This window comes from Pseudopipra pipra, chromosome 6 (assembly GCF_036250125.1).
Source record: "Pseudopipra pipra isolate bDixPip1 chromosome 6, bDixPip1.hap1, whole genome shotgun sequence".
Taxonomy (NCBI): Eukaryota; Metazoa; Chordata; class Aves; order Passeriformes; family Pipridae; genus Pseudopipra; species Pseudopipra pipra.
This window is the reverse complement of record NC_087554.1, coordinates 28,223,554-28,241,968: the sequence shown is the minus strand read 5'-3', so window position 1 is coordinate 28,241,968 and position 18,415 is coordinate 28,223,554. Positions and strand designations below refer to the sequence as shown.

The following is an 18,415-nucleotide window of genomic DNA, read 5'->3' as shown; positions in this document are numbered from 1 at the left end:
CTTTTCCATTTCCATTTACCTCACCTTACTAGTTACACTTTTGTTTTGTTTTTTTTTCTTTTTGACCAGTCATTCCTGTCTCCATTTCCTTGGTTCTGTCTCATTCATCATTCCCAGTTTCTTCAGTTCTCTCTCCCCATGCTGTTTTTCTTTTGTGTGCTTTACTGACCTTTAAGTTGCTATTCTTGCCACGTTTCTCTGTTCTGATTCCTAGTCCCAGTTCTTCTTCTCATCTTTCTTTCCTGCGCATTCCTCGTTCAGAGTTATTCTTTCCTGAAATTTCTTTTCTTGAGTTTCCTCTGAGGATCCTTGCTCCAGCCATTTTGACACTGCAGTTTCAGAAGACTTCCAAGTATTCTTGTCCTCTGTTTAAATTGACTGCTTTCTTCCTTCATGCTGCCTGGGCCTAATACAGGGCAACCTTCTCTTCCTTTTTCTTTTTTTTTTTTTTTTCTAACTAGGCTGCACGTGGCATGGGCTTTAACAACTTGAAAGCAGGTGAATCATTCTGGCAAAAGTATATGTAACTGAAAAGTGTGTCTTACAGGCAGTCTCAGAAACAAGAAGTTCTAGGAACCAAGCCTAGGACAAACGAACAAACTGGAGCATTTTAGCATTGAGGAATTTATTTAATGCTTTTAAAAGGAGTTGTCGTGTGTGTCTGCAAAAATGGGGAAAGTCAAGGGAGCAAAGGGATAAGAATAAAACTGGGCTAAAACATACTTATACTCCCATGCAGATACTGCTGTTGTGCTGCTTAATGGTCCTGTTGTACTTATAGTATGGGTCAGATAGTGTGAACTTGGCATAGAATGATGATGTTAAAACTTGCTATTGATTTTTACTCTATTTGATGTTAAAGTGTAAAACCAACTCAGATTGCTTTTGTTTGGAAAAGCTAAAAAATGCTAATGTGTGTTGCTTTGTGTTGTCTTTTTAAAAAAACAGTCAAAAGCATCCTTCATGTTGGCACTATGCATGTATTGGAAAAGATTGTGTATATGATACAAATCCCCTTTATTCCACTTTTAAAAAATCTGTTCTCTCTCTCCAAAAGCTTTCCTCAATTTACAGTGCTAAGGATGGTGCCTCTACTTATTTTCTTAAGTCACTTGCGTATTGTTTATAAGGTGAGGAAAGCTGGATTCGCAGTATGCTGTGGTGTTAGCGTGACCATTTGCTTGCATAATGGTGTTGCTGACTTCCACTGTAAGTGCACTCATATTTAGAAATAAATGGTCCATCTGCAGTGTTGTATTTATTGTGACAGTTATCATAAAATGAGTGACAATTCACTTGCCAGCTTAGCTTTCTGTCCACCCACTCACAATGTCTGGAAGATCTTCAAATTAAATCAGTACACATGCTCCTCAAACAAAAGCTGTGAGAATGACCAGGGAAATAAACAGCATTTTTGTTCCCTCAAAATGTCAGGCATTCAAAGAAGTAGTCAAAACTTATATTGGATACTTTTTCCACTCTTTTTCTAGTCTTTTTCCAGACTGTTGGTCTAAATTGTTTTGTCCAAAGAACTCTGCAGGTCACTTATTTTTCACTGATGTGATTCTGTAAAGACACATTTGAGGTTCATTCCTTATAACTTGTAGCATCCTTCGGCCTTGAAATACTGAAAAGAAATTAACTCTAGAATAAATTTTGCCAAATAAGTAGCTTTTCAAGTGCAAGTACAATCAAGTGCTAAATCTTTATCTCTTTTTTTTTTTTAATAAGATACTTGTGTTTTGAGTCAGTTGTGGGTTTTAGAGGAGAGGGAAAGGCCAGGGACACCTTTTCTCCTGATAACTTTTTAATTATGTTTTCAGCACTCCAGGCTGTAGTTTTTGATGGTTTGTGAGTGCTGTAATGTAAACGCTCTAACGATACAGAAGAAAGTTCTGTATTTTGCAGTGTTCAAAGAATAAAGGTGTTGGATAAGTGGTGATGATGTACTCTTTCAGGGCTCATCTTTTAGCTTCACTCCAATTTGCCATTCTTGTCAGCAAAATAAACATTATGACAAAGACATCAGCTATCATGTTTCATTCCATAATGTGGATGTTGGTTATTTATGGCACTCTGCTGAGAACAGTAGTAACACTTTTATTTTGTATTAGCTCTGAAAGCATGTTTTCTCTTGTTAAATCAGGTTAATTCCCTTTTAATCACTTTGCATCTCACAGGTGCAAGACCACAGATTTACAGTCCTCTTTTAAACCGTTTAAAGTCAAGGAAAAATTATTCTGTAGATCAGATCAAGTGGAAATCTAATTTTTTCTTATCTCTGGGCCAGACCATTTCTTGGGAGAAAATGCACTGCTAGTAGAAAGAATTGCTGTTTCACATAACACATCTTACACAACAATCTCTTTTTATCAAGTACCTGCAAACTGATATTCTGACGTGCCTGTGTGCCTTATATTGAGTGGCACCTGACTTTGCATGCAAAGCTGTCTCTGTGTCTTTTGGGTGGGAACAGAGTATTCTCAGTCAGCACACGAAAGTGAATCAAACACATTTCCTGCAACCTGGTAGGAGGTGGTGATGGTCTTACAAGGAACATGGGACATTATAATTTTCAGTCTTTCCAGCGTGTGCTACTGCGAAGTTGTATAAAATCTGGGCTTTAACAAGATAAACAGGGAAACTCCTTACTCACACATTTATTTATTTTATGTGTGAGGTTGGTTTAAATGATTCCTTGTATGATTCTTGGGCATGGATGCTGAAGCTGGTGGGGCCCGTGTTTCATCCCCAGTTTCCAAATTCTTTTTTTGCCCCATATTCTTTTTTTGAAGAAAACTTACGTTTCAGTCCTTCAAACAACATTTTCTTTTGTAGAGATCCAGTGTGAAATTGCTGCAAAGCAGGGATGATTATACAGAGAGTAGTGCTGAATTCACGGCCTGGTATGTATTTCTCTCCCATAAAGAAGCCATTGTGTGTGTTATGGTTGCCTTATGCTCCAACATGGTGAGGGTAGAAACAGGCACTAACTTGAGATATTGGCATTTGTATGCCTTAATATTGCATGCAGCAATAAATAAAGTTTATTGTGAAGTGCTTTTATTTAGTCCGTGTATACAGATTTCTAAACTCTTGGGTGAGAAAAAAAGGATTAATGCATAATATATGAGAAGACTCTTACGTGTAGGGGCTCAAAGGGAAGAAAGATTAGCAAACAGAGCTTTTTAGTTCTGACATTTGTTCTTTTTACATTTTAAGAGATGACTAAAATATTTTGTTACTATTAATTTTTGCTTCTTTTTAGTAAATATTGGATCTTTTATTCCATGTTTCAAAGTGTTTATTTTTTAAATTTATAAATTTATACTCTTGAGGGTTTGTTTACTTTCTTGCTTACACATTTGCCGTGTTATGGATGTCAGCAGAATAGTCTGAATAGTGAATTCATAAATTTTCTGTTGTAGAAGACATTAAGTTTTGCAGGGAGTATTGTATGCTGTTTAATGCCAAAATAGTCCTAAGCAGTAAGAATTATTGTTTGACCTGCAAATAAGTCTTTCAAAATGTTACAACAGTAGCCTGCTGGAGTTGTGCAGTCACTCTGACTTAAAATATACAAGGGTGTCTGGCTGTCTCCTTTTAGTGCCAGTGGTTCCAGTTGTCAGTCTGATTGATCTGCTGCATGTGGTACCAACCCGAGGATGAAGGCTCCAGTTCTGGGGCTCTTGGCACAGTTTTACAGGTGTTTCTGGGAAGCTTTAATTTAAAGAGATCTGTCTGTATATGCAAAGGGATGCTCTTGAAGCATATGCATGTGCAGTGGCTGTGATCTGTATTCCCTCAATCCTGCTTGAGTCAAAAGAGGCAGAAAGGTGAGAGTTTAAAACTGGTTAAAATTTATGGTCATTTGCTATTGGCAGAATAGTGCATGATGATTTTGTTGTGTGTGAGAAGTCCCAGTGCATATCTTAGTTTTGACCACTAGGGGCTTTTCAGCGTATAAGAGTATACAGAACCATTTTTAAGAATGGGAACAGTCCCTGATTTTATTTTTTTAAATTTGCCCTAATTGTTCATAACAATCATGTGTAGCAAACAGCATGGAAACTGGAAGTTAGTAGGTAGTTTTATACCTGAGTAAATATATAACCTAACTTACTCTAAAAAGGACTAACTTGAAAAAAGGCCTTCCTGTATTGATTAAGGGAAGCTCTATATTGATTCATTTATTTGTTTGATTTTAAAATAATTCTAGGGAAGAATGGAGTGCCAGTGGCTGAAAACTTCCGACTAGAACAAAGTACAATAGCGGATACGGTCCAAGCAGGACAAGTGCGTGTTAAAACCCTCTATCTCTCTGTGGACCCTTACATGGTAGGTGATGGACTTAGGGCTAAGCCAGAATTTGGTTTATAACATACCTTCAACTCTGTACCTGTCATGATGTTTAACACTGAAGTTACTAATTATAGGACTCCAGTATATCTCTAGTATAACTTAATAATTGTATTCATTCTGATGGAGTTATGTTGGGAAGGAATTCAGTTTTAATGTGCCTTGGATATATGTAGAAATATGACTTTATAGAACCAGGAAGGGACTGTGAGCCCTGGTATACCATTACAGATTTGTTTGTATCAGCTTTTCCTTTAACCTTTAAAATTCTATAAGAATTTTGCCTTTCTTATATACGTATTTTCCAATTCTATACAATTGTAAAAATCATGTGGTTGGGAGAGTTGGGGTTGAAATGAAAGTGAAGGTGGAAGAAGAACCAAAGAGACACAGTCTGTAAAAGTTTGCTATAAAGAGAATTCTGAGCATTTATTACCTGCATGGAGATAGTAGAAAAGTCTACATTTCTGGAAAGTAGGTTTAGCTTGGGAGTTAAGAAGAAGTTTAATAATCCTGAAGTACTAACTTAGGCAACATGGGGAGATGTAAAGAAAATACTTCTGATTTCAAGATGTTTCATTAAACAGATCTCTGTCAAGGATGGTCTACATATGTTTGACTGCCCTTCAGTGCATAGGCACGGACTAAGTGATTTGTGGGTGTTTTTTTCAATCCTGCATTTCTAAGATTCATTCAGTTAAGGAATGGAATTTGTAGTATTCTTGTCAGATCTGAACCATCATCTTTGGTTGCATGGGTGCCTTTGAGGCAACATCTATAGAATGTGCTGGCTTTGGTAACACTGCCGGAGGAGATCAGAATGGTCCATCCTCCCTTTGTACTGAGCAAACAAGGGGAAAGATAAGACAAGATTATGAATATTTGGGGCTTATTGAGAGATTTTTGAGGAGCCCTTTGTGTTTGAAGTTTTAAACACATCTCCTCAAGTTAAAGCCTTGTCTTTCAGCGCTGCCGAATGAATGAGGACACTGGCTCCGATTACCTCCAGCCCTGGCAGCTCTCTGAAGTTGCTGATGGTGGCGGTGTTGGGGTTGTGGAGGAGAGCAAGCATGATAACTTCGCTGAAGGAGACTTTGTAACTTCCTTCACCTGGCCCTGGCAGACAGTGGCAATTCTCGATGGAAGCTTGCTACAAAAGGTAATATAAATGCAAAGCCCGGATTGTCTCTTACTATTTCTTTTACTAAACCTTTTTTTTTTTTTCTAAATAACTGCTGATACTACTAGTGTTAACTACCGTTAATGATACTATTTTTTAGTCAAAAACAAGCCAATGTTATTCAAACAACTAGTTTTCAGAAGGCAGATCCAGTCATAGGTGCCAAAATCTGTATCAATTTCTCTTTTTTCATAGCACAGAAAAATTTAGATGCTTTTGTTGGTTAGCAGGCATGCCAGTATTATTTCAGTTGTTGTTTTTTTAATAAATTTGCCTGAAACTCCTTCTGTTAATTAATTCTGATAATTATTCTAATTCTAGTAGAACTCCTGATCCCTGAGAGTGTAGTTGTAAGACATGAAAAGCTTTCAACATGTTTAATTTAATTTATTTCACTAATATATGTTAGTAAAAGCTTTTACTTGAGATTTTACATCCACAGAAGAAAGGGTATTCAATATTAAGTTGAAAGTGGAGAGGGAACAGTGCACTAGATATATTGTGTTGCACATTCTCTTGTAACACAGAAAATGACTGTAGTTAGAGAATTTATACTTTCCAATAAACTCCTCCCTTTAGGACCCTTTGCCACTGATCTGCAATCACAATATTTGATAAAATGGTGAAATGTCATTCCTTATAGGGATTGTTCACTTACTGGAAACTTCTTGTCTCCCAACTGCTTTTTGACACTTTCATAATTTAAGTTTTTGTGAGTGGCTTTGTTTAAAAACTTTTTCTAAAACTATGGAAATATAAAGTTTTTATAAGAACTTGTTGTTAGGATAGAGCTAGTCTAGAGATAGCTCCTCCCTACCAGTTGTGCCTTGCCTGGAAAATATCCTGAGTTAGTCTTCTATCCTCAGGCAATCAAACAGCAAAACCTCACCTTAAAAACAAATGAAGACCACACGTGTTTCTGTTTTGTAGCTCGTTCCACAGCTTGTAAATGGACGCCTTTCCTACTTTCTCGGTGCAGCTGGGATCACGGGACTGACGGCCCTGCTGGGTGTCAGGGAGAAGGGACACGTGGCTGTGGGTGCAAATCAGACAATGGTGGTGAGCGGAGCAGCCGGTGCTTGCGGCTCTTTGGCTGGCCAGGTAGGATGGGCTTAAGACACGTAAACATACTCTGTGACCGAGTTTTGTCTTCTGGAACATGCTGAAACATGCTGGTTACTAAACACGTGGATAAAATCATTGTAAACATGAGTAGGTATAACCACATGGGAAGAGCCAGTTTCACAGATTTGGCACACACTCTCACTGGGAAAGATTTTAGATGTGAAACTAAGTGTCATGAAACTGGGATAGGAGAGAGCAGCCCATGGTGATTACTTGTTGCTAGCATAAGTAAAGTAGATGGTGTAAATACCTGTATTTATATATATTTATATAGTAGCCTGCCACCTCAACACTGTCTTTGTATTGACTAGAGACTTTAATTTTTCTTCTGTGGTCAGTAGAAAAAAATGTGGTAAACCCTTCTTTGTGCTGTGTTCTGTGACACTCTTTGTGTTTTGAGGTTTACAGCCATTTTGTCCTCCTCAGTTTCCTTTGCACACTGTTGCAGTGTGTATATGCATATCTACAAATATATATATAATGCATACTCATATATACACAAACACAATAGCTATTAAGCAAGCTTTAGACTTACTAGTAGAGAGAAGCTATGAAGAAACAATGCATAAGCAAATGGATGAAGAATGTATTTACATCCATTATTGTCTAATTTTTTTCCCTTTTATTAGCTAAGTTATGTTACTTAGCAGATGTAATTGTATACTATATTTGGTTCTCAAGTACTGCCAGTCATTGGTGACTCCACAAATTAAATCTTCTGCAGTCAGTGAGTTATGGAAAGATGGCAAATTGTACCTGCCCCTTATCTAGGTGTGAGGAGGGAGTGACAAGAAGCAATTGTGTCACATGGGATAGGAGCATGCACTGGACTTTGCTGCCTGCGGTTTAGTGGATGGGGGATAACTGTAACACTCTCTAAGGTCCCCTTTCACCCACTGGTACCTGTATGCAGATGAATGATTTGACTTGTCTTTATAGTTTGAGGTTTTCGGTTGGTTTGTTGTTATTTTTTTTTCAACTGTGTGCCCGCAGATTGGCCGTCTGGAGGGCTGCTCTAGAGTGGTGGGAATCGCTGGCACAGATGAAAAGTGCTCCATTTTGGTCCAAGAAATGGGGTTTGATGCTGCTATCAATTACAAGAAGGGAAATGTAGCAGAACAGCTACGTGAACTCTGCCCAGGCGGTGTGGATGTTTACTTTGACAATGTTGGTGGAGACATCAGTGATACGGTTATAAGTCAGGTGATTATTCCAGCTGTCAGGCTTATTCTAGTTATTCTGCAGTGTCTGCATGCCAGCTTTGAATTAATTCATACTGGAGTCAATCCTGTAATACAGCAGAGCAAGTTTTCCACTTCAGTGATCTAATCCAGGTGCCAATCCTGATCTTGAGGAGAAATCAGATATTTGAAATCAGTATCTGTCATTTGGACTAACCTGGCAGTACAGTAATTGAAACACGATTTCTTCTTCTTGTCTCTCACATCTTAGGCCAGGAGACTTGGTAATATTCTATAAAAACTTTGTCTATCAGCGCAGTAATCTTGTCTTTTGCCAGCTTTCATTTTCTGGCTTGATGCAAGACTAGTTCTGCAGGGCCTCCATAAAGACTTCATTGTTAACATACAACCACTCTCTGTCATGACAGGGAGGCTTCGGTGGCAATGCCATCTTTGGGAGTTCTAAATCACAGCTGTATCCAACAGCTATATTAAATTTCTCTGTCCTGTTACCCCTCTTCTGAAAAAAGGGCACACAGTAAGATAACAATTTCTCATATTCCTTTTATTTAGTGCCTTTTAAAATTACAGTAGGCTGTATAGCATTTATTTTTCCACTATTGCCTTGCATTTACCCATTTGAGTGCTGTCATAGGTTGAATGAGATTGCATGCAATTTTCCCACTCTTTTACAGGAAGTGTGGCTCATGTGAAAGTTTTGCAATATAATCTATTGCATCTCTGAAAAATTTCATTTTTGAGGCAGAGGAATGTAATTTTTCCCACTTTGTGCTGTCCCAAACAGATGAATCAGAACAGCCATATCATCCTGTGTGGACAGATTTCTCAATATAACAAAGATGTGCCTTATCCTCCTCCACTGCCTCCTGACATAGAAAAAATACAGAAAGAAAGGAACATCACAAGGTACATTTCTCCTCCAGAACTAATGACCAGGTTCCAGGTCAACTGCACATGTGTTGTTGTGACTTTGATGTTTGGAAGGTAGTCTGTAGATCCTCAATAGACATGTGTAATCTGAGCAGAGTGTTGCCATGCCTAAAAAGGAAACTGTAATCACAATGTCAGTAAATCCCTTCTCTTACATTTATCTTTATCAGCATAAAAAATGGGAAGTGATGTTGTTACACATGCTCATACATATCTATTGTTACACTTTTTTTTGTGATGGATAGATGTAGTCCTGGAATTTCTAACAGATTCTTCAGTACAAGAGAAGGTGTTGCTGTGGTTCTGTTCTCCAATGTGCCTTCTCAGAGTGCCTTCTCTCAAAGTGTAGTAATTCAGGCAGAGAGAAAATCAAATATTTTTGAAGTAAGGACGCAACTGATGCAGTTAATTTTATTGAAATTACATTTTTAGTATTTGGAATTTTTTTTATATAATGGGACTGTAGGTGTGACATATACAGGTAAAACAGTTTTGCTATGACTCTGGGAATTGCTGAATCTCCTATTAGGATTCAGATGCAGCCAAAGTAGAGATTGGGAGCAGAGTCTTAGGAGAATTTTCAGTCATTGCATTGCAGAAAGTTGGGGAGACTTTTGATTTCTGTGCAAATGGATTGACCTCTTCTAATTAGAATTCTTTTCTTGTCCCTGTTACTGTTGTCTGCATTTCAAAAAATGGATAAAATTAGTAGAATACAGTGCAGAATTTAGTCAGTATGTTGCTACAAGTAATTATGATTTTTGATGATCATTTCAGTTTCTTGATTGCTATAGAAAGCTGTGACAGCAGGATATGCAAAATTTTGAGTAGCCTGAAGTTAATTTATAGTCACCATCTAATTGCAGCCCCATTAATTATTCTCTCTGCTACCAAAAAAAAGGTAAAAAATAATAGGAATTTGCTTACATTTTATGGACATTTGCTTATTCTGGTGATATCAATTTTATTACTCTTATCTCTGATACTTGAACAGAATTACTTGTCTAAGACAGATGTTTCTGTCAAGTTCCCACTGCAGGGAGCTGTCACAACAAGCTGGCAAAGGTCTGAGCTACATCTCATTGTAATTTGTACTCATAACCCTTCAGTTTCAACAATCCTGTTTCCTGAAAATTTTTTGTAAGTATTTTAAAATGTTTACCAATGTTTTTTACATCAAAACTCATTCTTTTCTTTCTCAGGGAAAGATTCTTAGTGTTGAACTATATGGACAAACATGAAGCTAGTATATTACAACTCTGCCAGTGGATCCAAGAGGGTAAACTGAAGGTGAGAACTTTTAGGTTTGATCTATGGCCTCTGATACTATGTCCTCAGATCATGGTCTGACTACAAGAAGACCAATTTCTTTGTCCCTGGCTCTCTTACTGTGCTCAGAACTGGACAGACTTTCTTAAGAATGTGTAAGTGTGATTGAAAGCTTATAAGACAGCACTGTTTTAGAAGGTACCTGTGAGGATGGTCTGACTAATATGACAGACTTCTCTAATTACATGCTGCTCGTCTTTATTTCAGTATAGAGTGCACTTTTTACTTAAAGGATCAGGCCTTCAAAAATATGACTTTCAAATATCTGATCAGTTAAGTGTCCAGAATGCTTCTGAGGATCTTGTCTGAAATTTTATTTCAAGCTTTATAATCATCATTTATTATTTTGTGATTGGTATATGCTTAATCTATACCTTCAGACAGAGGTCTGTCTGAATTAGTTTTTGTTTCTTCTAGTGATCAGTAAATTTTCCTGGGAAAATCCTGAGATGTGAAATTTTGGCAGAGGCAGGGATCTAATTGAAGAATTAAACAGTTCCTGTTCTGAATGAAGAATTAAATCACCTGCACACTTCTGAGAAAATATCCATGTCTCTCTTGATGAAAGAGTCTGGTCCAAACAGAGCTCTGTCCATTGTAGCAAGAGAAATCTTTAGATTTTGGTAGTTTCTGTGGCAGTTTCTTGGGATGTTTCTAAGAAATGTGAAATGCTAATCTTGTTTGAAAGAAACTAAAAGGACTTGTTTGCACTGACAGGTCAGAGAGACCATGGTAGAAGGCTTAGCAAACATTGGTGGTAAGATTTTTACATCATTTTCTAAGAATAATAATAAGCTTATTAAATACAATGACATTAGAGGTTAACTACCTCCTTTGTTTTATTTGGCAATTCAGATTTTTGTGTTTTTCAAAACCATGATTTTTGTTATAATAAAATATTTTTTAATGAGGTATTAGAGTGTTCTGTAAGAAAATTAATTTACATTTATAAAGTCACTGAATATAAATTTAGATTTTTTTTTTTAGGCTGCTACCTTAACAGCTGATGATAGTCATCCTGATCTTACTGGTTTAAAGTGCTGCCTGTTTCTTAGAACTTGTGTGTAAGAAAATGCTATTTTGACAACTTTGAAATTATACTTTAAAAAAGCCCAATATCTAACAGAGGTTGTTATTGGATTTGCTAACAAAAAATAAAATGAAATGACCCCAAGAAAGGGCAAAGCATATTAGAGATTGCTAAAGAAAGTAAATTTTTTTTAACAGAACAAAATATCATGTAGCCTGTTCAAAATATTGTAACAAAGGAAATATAAAAATAAAGGAGGTCTTGTGACATGAGCCGTGTGATCAAAGATGTACTGTAAGAATGCTTCCCTGTCAAGTAAGGGGAAAGAGTATGATTTAGTCCATTTAGTCTTTAGTCCCACAAGATTGGAACTCATAGAATTAAGCAATAACCAAATCTTAGAGATTCCAATTTATTCTAGTCTTTGCTAATTGCTGCTTACTGGTATACATATGTATTTTGAAGGAATTTGGTCAAATACAGCAGTCATATTTCATACTTTGGTATTTTGTTTACTCAAGGTATATTCTTTTATACCAGCTTCTCACACTATTATACAATATTTATAAGCCTTTTCTCTCACAAAGGCTTGTAAAACCCACAGCATTTGGGGGCTCTCCAGTCATGCCTTGTCTCTCTTTGGTGTTTGCATGACATATTACAACAGCAGCAAATGTAATCGTTAATTTGTATAGGGTCAAACAGTTGCTTATAAATCAGACTTTTTTAATTATGACACAAAGCTGCCCCAAAATGGGATCTCTCCTTTTTAGGGAGCTGTTTAATATATTTGCTTCTACCATTTTTGATTTCTTTTTTAAAGGTTACTTGGCACTAACTTATTTCATTACTTCTCTTGAAGCTGCTTTCCAGTCCATGATGAGTGGAGGCAATATCGGAAAACAGATCGTCGCAGTTTCTAAGTAAAAGTCACTGGTTTGAGAAAAATAATTGCACTCTGTCTCTAATGGTGAGGAAGCTTTTACTTATACCAATTTCCATTTTTTAAATAAACCATCAAGTTGTTCTGTGTGAATTGAAAGCAGAGATTTTGGGATGCTAATAAACTAAATAGAACTGCAAACAGGAATGCAATCATTTATACTCAAAATGAGTAATACATTCTTTGAGGTGGTTTTGACAGTTGCCAGCTATAACCCTTGCACGTATTTCATGGGTATGGTTTAAAACTTAGGAAATCCCAGTGTTGCCCCAAACACAGGCTCATCACCTGGTCTGTGTATGATGGCACTTCACACACCAAGGCGGTAGGTAACCCTCAAAGGGCTGGCTCACCATCATCAAAACTTTACACTATTTACATGTTTTTAGCAATCAGCATTCATGGGTTACAATTTACATGGCTTTTTCATTAGTTAGTGCTCAAACCCTTATTTGCTGGTTGTATCTCTTGCTTCTCATGCTAATTGTTCTGCACGTGCAGTTCTTCCCTCCATTCCAGTCAGGGTCCGTTTTGAGTAGATGGTTAATGGGTTGGTGGTCACCATCTCACCTGCTGGAATTACCTTTCCTCCAGTTACTGCTCAGTCCTGCTGACTTCACTCCTGGTGGCTCTCATCCAGACAGCCCATTCATTTTGGGATTGTGTTCTGTTTCCCTTAAAACAAAGGATTAGCCAAGATACAAGTTTTACTATTCAATTGCTTAGTCATATCTGCCTAGCTATAGCTACTGATTAACAACAAAAAAATTGCAAAGTTTGGTTCAAATCTTGAGGGACTAGATATCACTAGGAACAGTTTCCAGTAAGTAATTTGTATACAGCCACCTAGTTTTGGTTTTAGAAGAATTTACTAGTGTAGATGTGCACCATTCCCGTGCTAGATTGTCTCAGTGCCCAGGAACTTCTCTAGGAATTTTTAATTTACTAGTGTAAGTTTTCCATGACAGTTCAACCAGTCCAGCTAATCATTTTAGAACATAACTATTCTTATTTTTTTCCAGATAATTGCAATAAAAATTTCATTTCTAGAATGCAAAGTCTCTAATAACAAAGGTATTTCCATTTTGCCATCTGAAGCAAATTTCCACCAATCTGTCTTATCCATTCTCTGTATTGTGTCATTATATCCTCTGTTTTCAGAGCCCTTGAAACCTAATTCAATTACAATTCCCTCTGCATGCAACCTGAGACCTTAATCAGATAGTTCAGGTGTAGGGTGATCCTTATTTACTCTTTTCAGTCTTTGCATTCCAGACTTAAATGAAGTTTTCTTTTTAGAATTCCTTTTCTAAATTCCACTGTATCTTATATTTATTATAATCTCCTGATTTTCACTAGTTTTACTGTTGTTTTCACTTCTCCAAGGTAACAGACAGAGAATCTCAAAACAGGCTGCCTAATGACAGAGGTGATGTTGCAGACACTTGATTTTCTGTTCCCTCAGTAACTTCTCTTGGCTCTGAATTTTTAGTCTAACAATGCTCTTTTACCATCTCAGTGGGGAAACTTGAAAAATGAGCAGTCAGCTGAACTGTCCACAGAATGGGTTACGCATTGTCACTACCCAGGTCAAGCTAAGTGGAATCCAAGGACTGGGAAAGAAACACTGCAAGAAAATAATTTTGTGTGCTGTGGAAAGTAAGGGTATCAGAAATGCCTAATATTGTTGTGAGCAATATGAAAAACAGTCCTTTCATTTCCTAGTGCCTAAGCTGGCCCTGAAAGAAGGAAGCATGCAGTGATGGATGCCATAAACTTTGAGGAGAAGAGACCTGCAGTATAGCATTAGATTGTCTAAAATAATAATAAATACCTGTATATTTCAGAAGAAATTTCAACTATGAACTGTGGTGAATTTCTATTGTATGGATGTAAGAAAACAATCTTAACAATAAGCGTTGTTATGCATTTTTCAACTACAAAACTAGAGGACTGGTTCACTTTCAGCTGGATTGTGAATCCAGTTTGTGTCCCTAAAAGTGAGATCATCACCCAGTATGCAGTAAGCCAATCTCACATACAGAGCCAAGATCTTTGTTTTTTCATGTCTGTGCAGAGATGAGTGCTGGGTGGCAAATCCAGCAAGCCAGCACACCCTCACTCTGACAGGTGCTCATTTTTATACACTTGGAACAATAACAAAATTGTCATTTCCTGTATAGGCAACCACCTAAAGCTGTAGTCACTGACTTTGCTTTTCCTTGTCTCCATTTAAAGATACAGTGCACTGTTATTTTACCTTGCATGTTCTATCAGGAAAAGGCTTATGTGAATAAGGGGTGATCTTAGCCTGTGAGCAGGTATTTTACTATATTAATGAGCACGAAGTTCTGATAAAGTTGTTCCTTGGCTTTGTAGTTTGATTTATACTGTTCTTACTTTTCCAGTCACGATTCTTGGTTTCTGTAGGTTTGGTTATTCCCTCGTTTTTCATAAGTTCTTTTTCCTGTCCTGTAGTACAATGAATTTTTAACCTTCTCATGGTACTTTTTTCAAGAACACTGGAATAGAAGCCAAAATTTTTATACAGTAACTTCAGTATGTTGTCATAGTTGGCAAATGAAAGACAGAAAGCAAGAGGTGAGCAAAATTCTATGAATTCCTGCATATTGACTGTTTATAGATGAATAACTCAGTTGTGAAAGTTAAGCAGTGCAGGCTTGTATGACTTGGTAATTGATGTGTATATTAGAATCAGAGGCAGCAAGAAATGCAGTGATCTTGAGCACTGTGTCTAGACTTGGATTCCTGTCAACTGGATTTAATGAGGAGAGTGCTGCTGGGAATACAGCCTTTCCAAACAGGGTCCCCAGTGAGTGTGCTGATGTGCCCATTGTCCCCTTTCCTTTCTTTATTTGCTCCTACATGCATATGCCTGATAGGAACATTCAGGTTGAAAGAGCATCACCATCACTCTATGCACCCTGTGTTCTGCACTCAGTTTCTGCCAGGCAGATTAGCCTTAATGCACTCTAACACATTTAATCTTTCTGAATAAGTCTCCTCATCCTTACAGTTCATTCTTAGAGCAATTATGTAAATGCAAAACAAAATAGCCCACTCCAAATATATGACCAGTCATTAACACTCCACATGACCAACCATAACACACACACACACACACTGCAGAAAATCTGGCTTTAACCTGAGGCTCCATTGCTGCTGCTTCTGAAAATTGTTATTGATGCAAAAATATTTTTACAAATGAGAATACTGGGTGCTTTTTGGGGCATGGTGTCACCATGGTGTTTTCCTATTTTCTTCTACCCTTGAAGGCTAACCCACATAAAAGTTGCAATGTCCTATAACATGCATTTCCCTATATATGGCATCCTCCAATCTATCAATTTTATTTCCATTTCAACAGTCTGTTTTGAGAGAAATGTCTTTTATTCTTAAAACTGAGGACTGTTCTCTTTTATTCCAGCCTGCTTGGAAGGAAGTATACATAGGATAGTATTCAGAGCAAGCTAATTAAATACCTGTATATTTCAAAAGAGACTTCAGCTATGAACTGTGGTGAGTTTGTGTTGTATGAATGTAAGAAAGCAATCATAGTAATAACCACTACTAAACAGGTGTTAAAATGTTAATTTTCTTTCACATGTTATGGGTGAAAGGCTCAGTTTAATATATTTATGTTTCCGGAGTTGCATTTGTTTGTCCAAAGTACAAATTTTATTCTTTTCAACCATATTTGCTGAAGAGCTAGTCCAGAGTGAGCTCGTCTCTGGCACTGTGAGTTGACACACCTTCCAGAAGTAATCATCCTCTAGGAAGTTATTTTTCACAACTGAAACAAACTGTGATAAAATGATAACATTCCCAGCAGTATTATTTTTACAGCAATTGCTTAGTAATCCACACAAGTCATAAATCTATTAAGAGCTGTGATGTGAGGGGTGATCCAGAGTGAGATCATGCTGAGGTATTGATTCTTTACTGTAATAAAGGCAGCCTGACTGCAGCAGCATTCCTGGAGTTAGGTAAGCTATGGAGAGCAATACAAGTTCTAGGAGCATTAGTCAAGTGCCTTTGGGAAAAAAAAAAAAAAGATGGGGACAGTCAAAGTAAACTTCATCCTGATACCCCCAATGTTTAGGATTCTCACGGAAGTATTTCTTTACCTGTGAATCCTGGTTCATGTTACCTCCTAAGAACAAACAAAAACCAAAGAGAGAAGATTCTTTAAACCAAGTGCCAACAGTTATAAAAAATATTTTTTTCACCTTAATTTCTCAATTATTGTAATAGTGTGGCTCTTCAGCTGTCATATATTTTGTACTGTGAGAGGTGTCATTTAACAAAGGGTAACAAATAACTGGTAACAAAAATCCAGTATGCTTTGGATGTAGTAGATAGTTAATCACTGGCTCTAGAAGCACCAGTATTTGTAGAGCAGGAGTTGTGTGACAGTTGTCCCTAAAGTAGGGTTATTTCATCAGGTGTGCAAGAGCAAATCAATACACTGAGTCGAGATATTTGATTTTATTGCCATACTGTAGAATAGGATGCTGGGTATCTAACACTGTTGTCCCTGAAAAGTGGAATCTTTCACCTGGTGTGCAAAGCCAGTAGATATACGAGGTTGAAGGGGGTGCTAGATGGTAACCCCCAAAGCTAGCACATCGAAGGCCAAAAAATACAAGCATATGTATACAGTTCTGTTGAGGCAATAGGGACATGATGAATCAACACCATTATCTGGCTAAGCTGCATTTGGCTTAAATTTCTCTCACCTTGATTTAAAGGTGCACTCTAAATTCATTGTGCAAGTTCACTGGGTAGGGGTCTTCACAGGTGGAGAGCCTCAGCTTCAGAGGTGTGGTTTTCACATTATAACCTTCTAAGTTCATCCAGAGGACACAATTTCTTAAGTTAGTTGTAACATTTTTAACCCCCAACCTTCAGAGGCTTGTTTGGGCTGGTGTAATTGTTGCTGGGTTTAGGAGCTCTCTAAGCACAGACACATAGTCTAGTTTAGAAAGGAGACATTGTTATAATTTTTACTATTTATACATTTTAGCAAACAAAGGAATTAGTGTCCATTTGCTACAACCTGCATAGTCTCTTATTAATTACTTCTCTACCTTCTATTAATGATTCTCTTGCTTCTCATGGTAATTAGTCTGTATGGTTAGTCTTTCTTTTGAGTTGGTGGGTTTCTTAGGTTGGTGGTCCGTGAGTCGGTGGTCGCGATCTCCCCCTGCCAGAATTACCTTTTACCCAGTCAGAGCTGATTTCAGCACAGTTGCTGAGTTGCCTTAATTAGTTTCTTCCTTATCTTGGGGGTTCTGCATGTCCTCATGGCCCATAAATTCTCCATTCTTCATGTCTGCCATCAGTGGTACATCCTTCTTCCCAAGCTTTGTTAACCTCCCACTGTGTCTGAGATCTTTCAAGCATGCCGAGCCCTAAACTGTCAAGGCCAACAAGTAATTTGTCTTTCTAGCACCTGGACATCGCTTAGAGCTGGCTTGTTCGCTGCTGTTTCATGGATTAAATCTTCTTTCTTGTTGATTTGGTGTGAAAGTATAAAAAAGATTAAACATCAAAGACCATCTTTTCTTAAGAAAATTTTCATGTATCTCACATTTTGCACCAATAAGGCAGGACTCTGTGTCATAACCCCCTTCTTGTTCCCTGTAACTCTCTGGGCAAATTGTTAACTATTTCTTATTTATGTTATGCATTTCACAGCATCTTGGATGTTAACTCACCAATGAACAGAATAATTCCTTCATAAGCAAACAGCAACATGACAAATTACACATACTTTTCTAAGGGACTTGAAAACAAAAAAGACAACCAAATGCATTTGGAAGACACTGTCAGATTTTTTTCTTTCCAAATAATGATTTCAAGTGTACTTTTAGGTAATTTAAAGTGGGAATTAACTACTTTAAATGAGCTCCTCCATGCAGATTAGAAAACCCAACCAAAGCAACCCTAGAGTATTGTAATAGAAGCTTTTATACTATGAAAGATTGATTTGTCACAGATCATACTCATGTCCCCCAGCAGTATGTACAGTACTTACTTCAGCAGTCTGGTTGCACGATCTGTCACGTGCTTTGCTCACATCACGTAGCTCTGATTTGTCCAATAAAGAGCTTGTAAAGGACTCTTGACTTCAACAGACCTCTGTATTCTCATGCTTACCCTGAAACATCAATACTATTTTAAACACAAGAAAACTATATGCCAGAAATAATGAATGCCAAAGGCATTTGCTTCTCTTCAAATAGAAAAATCAATAAATATTTTTATCCACTACTCATCCATAAACTGGAAAA

At 37.3% G+C, this 18,415-nt stretch overlaps 1 protein-coding gene across 10 annotated transcripts in view; it reads left to right on the top strand.

Moving 5' to 3' along the window:
* The window catches only part of PTGR2 (prostaglandin reductase 2), a 34,988-nt gene that overhangs the window by 1,310 nt on the left and 15,263 nt on the right, over positions 1 to 18,415 (top strand). Inside the window, exons 2-13 of one of the 10 annotated variants that reach the window (XR_010431282.1) lie at positions 2,839 to 2,906; positions 4,220 to 4,338; positions 5,327 to 5,518; positions 6,470 to 6,640; positions 7,658 to 7,867; positions 8,651 to 8,772; positions 9,999 to 10,086; positions 10,843 to 10,882; positions 12,018 to 12,125; positions 13,485 to 13,527; positions 14,577 to 14,931; positions 15,547 to 15,638. Coding sequence is in view for 2 of the 10 variants with exons in the window: in XM_064658173.1 (XP_064514243.1) it covers positions 2,870 to 2,906; positions 4,220 to 4,338; positions 5,327 to 5,518; positions 6,470 to 6,640; positions 7,658 to 7,867; positions 8,651 to 8,772; positions 9,999 to 10,086; positions 10,843 to 10,882; positions 12,018 to 12,082 (1,044 nt within the window). In the remaining 8 variants the exon portion in view is untranslated. Of the gene's footprint in view, positions 1 to 524; positions 1,131 to 2,838; positions 2,907 to 4,219; positions 4,339 to 5,326; positions 5,519 to 6,469; positions 6,641 to 7,657; positions 7,868 to 8,650; positions 8,773 to 9,998; positions 10,087 to 10,842; positions 10,883 to 12,017; positions 12,240 to 13,484; positions 14,932 to 15,546; positions 15,639 to 18,415 lie in introns of those variants that run through there. The other 9 variants (XR_010431283.1, XR_010431281.1, XR_010431285.1 and 6 more) reach the window with 9 other exon arrangements.